Source organism: Chenopodium quinoa, unplaced genomic scaffold, assembly GCF_001683475.1.
Source record: "Chenopodium quinoa cultivar QQ74 unplaced genomic scaffold, ASM168347v1, whole genome shotgun sequence".
In the NCBI taxonomy this organism is placed as follows: Eukaryota; Viridiplantae; Streptophyta; class Magnoliopsida; order Caryophyllales; family Amaranthaceae; genus Chenopodium; species Chenopodium quinoa.
Genome location: NW_018742410.1, coordinates 1,239,509 through 1,245,634, shown reverse-complemented (window position 1 = coordinate 1,245,634; position 6,126 = coordinate 1,239,509). Strand labels below are relative to the sequence as shown.

Below are 6,126 nucleotides of genomic sequence, written 5' to 3'. Positions count from 1 at the left end.
GAGGTAGTGGGCCGTGGGGTAGGTGGAAGAATAAAAATTGTAAAAAGCAAAAGTAGTTAAGAGAGTTGGAGGAAAAAGAATATGAAATTAATAAAATATGATTTATGTTAGGTTCACCAGTTCAGACAAATGAATTAAATATTGTAAAAGCTTTCTAAATAAGGAAATGGAACAAGTATTTAAAAACGGCTAAAAATGAAAAATAGAGCAAGTATTTAAAAATGGAGGGAGTATCATTTATAAAATCAGAGAAAAATTTTCTATGAAAACTTAACATGTAACACACTTTATGGAATTGAATACATCGACATAACCTATTTTAGTAATAACAATCATCTGACCCGTCCAATGCATGAGTGTTTAGAGAAAATTGCATTGAAAGATGAGTGAGAAAATACCAATACAACATTATTGTTGCAATATGTAACCGGAAACATGAATAAAGATTAAAATTTTGGGACTTTAATTTAAAATTAGACTTGAAAAAAAGGTAGAAGGACAGAGCATGCACAATGACAAGCAACATTGTCTTGTCACATCATTATTCTCAAACTATATTATTTTAAGGAAAAAATGTAAATAGTCATCCCTCAAATCACCTAAAATTGATTTTATCCCTCCTCCACCCCCCCACCCCCCTTTTGTTTATTTTAAATAACCACTTCTTAAAGTAACAAAAAAATAAAATAGAAAAATAGAAATCACCACCTCTTAACTGAAAGTTATCGATCTTCGTGCCAAAACTTGGTCTATTAAGGTTTTTGGGTCACTTTGGACCCGATTTTAGGTCAAAACACCAAAATAAGTATAAAAAACGCCTCATTTTGAGAGTTTTCTGTATATTGAGGCAATTTTCAACATGCTAAACGAGACAATTTTAATAAATTTTTTTTATTCAATTCTGACATTTAATTGAACCCAAATACGGTACACCGGGGTCATTTGCTCATTTAATCAACACATGAGCAAAAAATTATTTATTTGCTCTTGTGTTGATTAAAAGAGCAAATGACTCTGGTGTACCGTACACCCGGGTGTACAGAACAAGCTCTCACTTGTAGCAAGATGGGATTCTCATGATTGCTCGGAATTTTTTTGTATGGATCCATTTTCGCAGAGCATTGTTTTTCTAGCGTGTTCTGATTTATAATATCATGCCTATTGTTTTTAAAAAAACCGAAAAATAACATAACGAAACAATTGACAATTCAGAGACGAAATCACAAAAGGAGTGTCGTAAGCACTAGGCCCGGCATGCCACACTACTTGCACAGATGCACCATTGATTGAGGCATTGAGCCATTGACCATTGTGTTGCCAAACCATTAAACCAATATTCTAGTCCTCCACGTTCGTCTCTTTCTTCTCATACTACCTTCCTTCCATCTTTCCCAAATTTCCATGAAACCGGCCATATTCCAGCCCCCTCATCCACCAAACTTCAAGATTCCTCAACCTCCATCCCATTTTTATATTATCCCAACTCACAAAGAATCTCCTTTCCCAGTTTTTCTTCTCTTTTCTCCCTCTTTCCAACTCCTTCCCTCCTCCTCCTCCTCCTCCTCCTCCTCCTTCCTCCCTTTCATTGCTGCGATCACACTTTTGAAGCTACGACAACCATCCCTCCTTTTCTGGGTACTCGCCATTTTCATCCTTCTCAAGGTATTCCCCCTTTCCCTAGTCCCCCATTTAATTGTTACTGGGCAATCTCAAAATTTCAATTGCACATTATTAGTATAATTTAGACCTGTTTTGGGTAGTTTTGATGTCGAACTGAAAAGGGTATTTGGAAATTTTGAAGGTTAATTTGTGGGAAGGCAATTGGGAGGGAAGGGTGCTCAGATCTATTTTGGATCGTCCCTTCCCATGGCTTATTATAGTTGGGTGTTTCTTGGGTTTTTAAAACCCCTTTTTATGTGCCTTATAGTTTTGCATCTATGCTGTGTTTCTGTATTTGGTTCTTCTGATTCAACATGCTCAAATGACACCTCTTTGGCCGGTTTTCGGTCCGAGTTTATGATGCTTCAACATCAATTGAGAGGGGTTTTTACCATACTTGATAATTGTTCATTTAGGGTTAGTGAATTTGATATGCTCCCTGGGTCTGATCATGTGCGTTGGTGGGGTGCTGTAGGTGATAATTTTGTTAATTTGACAAATGGGTTTATCATTTCTGATGAGAATTTGGATAGGACTTATAATAATGATAGCTTTGTTGTTCATTTGAGAAGTAATGTTAGTTGGGATCAGATTAAAGTAGTTGCTGTTTGGGATTCTCCCACTGCCTCTGATTTTGGGCATGTTGTACTTCATAACTTGGTTAATGGTTTGGAGATTTCGGCCCCTCCAGCACCTGCACCAGTTAGTGATAGTAGTAGTAATAATGCAACAAATGTGAAGAAATGGCGGTATGAACAGCCTACGATGTTCGAGAACTGTAAGATTTTGTCACCTAAGTATAGGGTTCGGTGGACCTTGAGAGAAGATGATAATGTGATTGATATTGGTTTGGAGGCAGTGACTGGGATTCAGAATTATATGGCATTTGGGTGGGCAAATCCTAAGGCTTCTTCAGGGTACATGCTTCTTGCTGATGTTGCTGTTACAGGGTTTACCGAGGAGGGTATGCCCTTTGCGGAGGATTACTATATTACGGACTATAGTGAGTGTTCAGTAGATGAGAATCATGTTGCTCGCGGCGTTTGTCCTGATTCACTGTATAATGGGTCTGATTCAGTGAATGATACACATTTAGTTTATGGCCATCGAAAAGATGGTGTATCTTTCATCCGGTACCAGCGGCCACTAAAAGCAAACGACCCAAAGAATGATGTCCCAGTGAATCAAATGGAGAATGCGACTGTGATTTGGGCATTGGGTAGGATTAAGCCACCAGATTATCTCCGACCTTACTCTCTTCCCCAGAACCATGGGGGCCCTCAGTTTGAGACCTATGGATATTTACTTCTAAATGTTTCAGAGCATATAAACGATTGTATGGGGCCTCTCGATGCAGTGGACAAGGAAGATCAAGATCTTGTCATTGCAGATGCTAATGCGCCTCTTCTTGTTACTTCGGGGACTGCTTTGCATTACCCAAATCCTCCAAACCCCTCTAAGGTTCTCTACATCAACAAGAAAGAAGCTCCGCTGTTGAGAGTGGAGAGAGGTGTTCAAGTTAAGTTTTCTGTGCAAGCTGGGCATGATGTACCCTTTTACATAACATCTGACCCATTAGGTGGAAATGCTACAGAGAGGAATATTTCAGAGACTATATATGCTGGTAGAGTTGAAGTTGAAGGAGTTCCAGCAAGTCCAAAGGAATTAGTTTGGACACCTCACAGGAACACTCCAGATCTTGTTTATTATCAATCAGCGTATGAGCAGAAAATGGGTTGGAAGGTTCAAGTGGTTGATGGGGGATTATCAGACATGTATAACAACAGTGTTGTTTTGGATGACCAGCAAGCTAGTTTCTTTTGGACCTTGTCTGAAAACTCTATTTCTATTGCAGCTCGGGGTGAGAGAAAAAGTGGATATCTTGCTATTGGTTTTGGTAGTGAAATGGTGAATAGTTTTGCTTATGTCGGTTGGTTTGATGGTGATGTGAAAGGTCGGGTTGATACCTATTGGATTGATGGCAGAGGCGCCTCTGATGTCCACCCAACAAAGGAGAATCTAACATATGTGAGATGCAAATCTGAGAATGGTGTCATCACTTTGGAGTTTACTCGTCCCCTTAATCCATCATGCCCCAAGAAGGATGAAAGGCCTGAATGCAAAAACATCATAGATCCAACTACTCCTCTGAAAGTCATCTGGGCAGTGGGTTCTACATGGTCCAGTGACCCTTTGACCGAGAAAAACATGCATTCTGCTCACAGCAGTCGCCCTGTCAGGGTGATGCTGAATCGTGGTTCAGCAGAAGTAGAGCAGGACTTGAGACCGGTGTTAGCTGTCCATGGATTTATGATGTTTCTTGCATGGGGCATTTTGCTTCCTGCTGGGGTACTCACTGCGAGATATCTGAAACATATGAAAGGTGATGGTTGGTACAAAGTCCATGTTTATTTGCAGTATTCAGGGTTGGCAATTGTCCTGCTTGGATTTCTCTTTGCAGTTGCCGAGCTGAAAGGCTTGTTTATGACCTCCTTACACGTGAAGCTTGGGATGGCTGGTGTTGTTTTGGCCTGTTTTCAACCCATTAATGCCTCATTAAGGCCAAAGAAAGCATCCAATGGTGAATCTCCATCTTTGAAAAGAGTAATTTGGGAATACTCTCACGTAATCATTGGCAGATCAGCCATCATGATAGGGATGGCTGCCCTTTTGACAGGAATGAAACATTTAGGAGAAAGGTATGAAGAGGATGTCAGAAGGCTTACGTGGGCTCTGATATGCTGGTTTTTGTTTGGTGGAGTGACCATCCTATATTTGGAGTACCGGGAAAAGCAACATGGTGATAGAAGCTCAGGAAGAGGCAAGTGGGTTCTGGGTAATGTAGAAGATGATTCTGCTGATCTCTTGAGCCCTACTGGCACGTATGCTGAGAAAGAGGCTCATCTATCAGACAGAATGGAAGTTCAGTTGGAGCCCTTGAACAGATAGCTTTTAAGAGACTCACATTTTTTCATGTTTATACAGACTTGTACTCAATTTTGCATTTTTGTCAATTAGATCCAAAGAAAGAAAAAAGAGGAAAATGGCTTTGCGATATAGGACTATAGGTGAAAATAGCGACTTCATTTGGAGTGAAAGGAAATTTTACTTGTCAAATTCTCATGAACCATGATGTATACTAATTTCGATTTTTGTTCTGGATACTTATGTTAAAAAATCACTGGCTCTCTTATATACCTCTTTTCTGGAGTGCAAATTTCACATTGTACAAGTTTTTCAGCGTTTTTTGCTTATCTGTTGCCTGGAGTCTTAACAATCACTTAAGTACTCCAACTGGTACTTAAACATTTCAGCAGCATTTTGTGCTGTTTTGTAGCAGAAGAGGACTTTAAGGCAAGCAGTAAAACATTAACTGATGCAAATGTCTTGAATGTTGTTGAGGTTTGTGTACATTCATTTTCGAGTTTTATATCACAATTGAGCATTTGTGAATGAACTCACTATTTATTGTGCACTTATATTGAGCAAGCATATATCTGAGTGTACGGATGTTTGATTCAAGTAAATGTAATTTTTTTGTTTTGAATGTTCTAAAGGATTTATAAATTGGCAATGATTGGTGATGAGTGTTAAAAACTGGCATTGATGAGTGATTGCCTCTTTGGATATAACCTCCTCTAGGAGATCAATGGAAGCAGAAAAAAGAGAGTATGCTCAACAAGCCTGCTAAGTAGATTAGCCGATTAGGGGATATGTGCACAACTGCATAAGTCACAAAGCTAGATAAGTAGCTCATGTCTTGTACAATGCTTGTTTAACTAGTACTCTGTACTCCATAGAAACAGGGGCGAGTATGAGTTTTAGTTGGAATTCAATCATTGACTTACTAGATACATTCGCGTTGGGTGTCACTTTTTTTTTATACGTAGTTTTTCCTTTTCTTATTCCCGTTTTCTTTCTTGGCCCGACTCGAATGTTTTGAAACACATTTGGGGTTTTAAATTTTGGCTCAACTTTGTAGTAGAATGCCTGGGCACAGTGCACATTATGTTCAATCTTAGGAGGCTTTGGCTATTAGGTATTTACTAATATATTAGTGTTTTTAATCATAATGGATAAAATTACTTCGTAATAAATTAATCAGAATAATGTGATATTATATTAAATCTTGTGTAATTATAATTATCATTAATTAATAACAACGTACCACCGTTGATAAAATTAAAGTATGTAAGATAAAGAGACGCTTGAGGACTTATATAAATAGTAATATTTTAGAACATGTACATGAGATGAGTTATGATAAATGAACCATTGAAAATATTTTCGGAAGGCAAAAATCTAAATGAAATCGGACGATAAAGTTAACATAAAAAAGTAATTAAACATTGACATGAATCCAATATAGCTTCGGAAAAGACCTTCAAAAATTTATCCAATTCAATAAGTTTATACTCTGTGTATCCAATATTCTAGTCCGTATTTTTTACACATCTCCAAGTAACA

At 38.2% G+C, this 6,126-nt stretch overlaps 1 protein-coding gene across 1 annotated transcript; it reads left to right on the top strand.

Annotated features, from left to right (window-relative positions):
• Positions 1 to 1,175: 1,175 nt before the first annotated feature.
• LOC110705855 (cytochrome b561, DM13 and DOMON domain-containing protein At5g54830) lies at positions 1,176 to 4,852 on the top strand. Its single transcript, XM_021883789.1, has one exon. The coding sequence runs from the start codon at positions 1,867 to 1,869 to the stop codon at positions 4,606 to 4,608; it is 2,742 nt and encodes a 913-aa protein (XP_021739481.1). The 5' UTR covers positions 1,176 to 1,866; the 3' UTR covers positions 4,609 to 4,852.
• The last annotated feature ends 1,274 nt before the right edge of the window (positions 4,853 to 6,126 follow it).

Coding starts and splice junctions, on each gene's coding strand:
- LOC110705855 (XM_021883789.1), top strand. CDS start 1,867: ATGGCTTATTATAGTTGGGTGTTTCTTGGGTTTTTAAAACCCCTTTTT.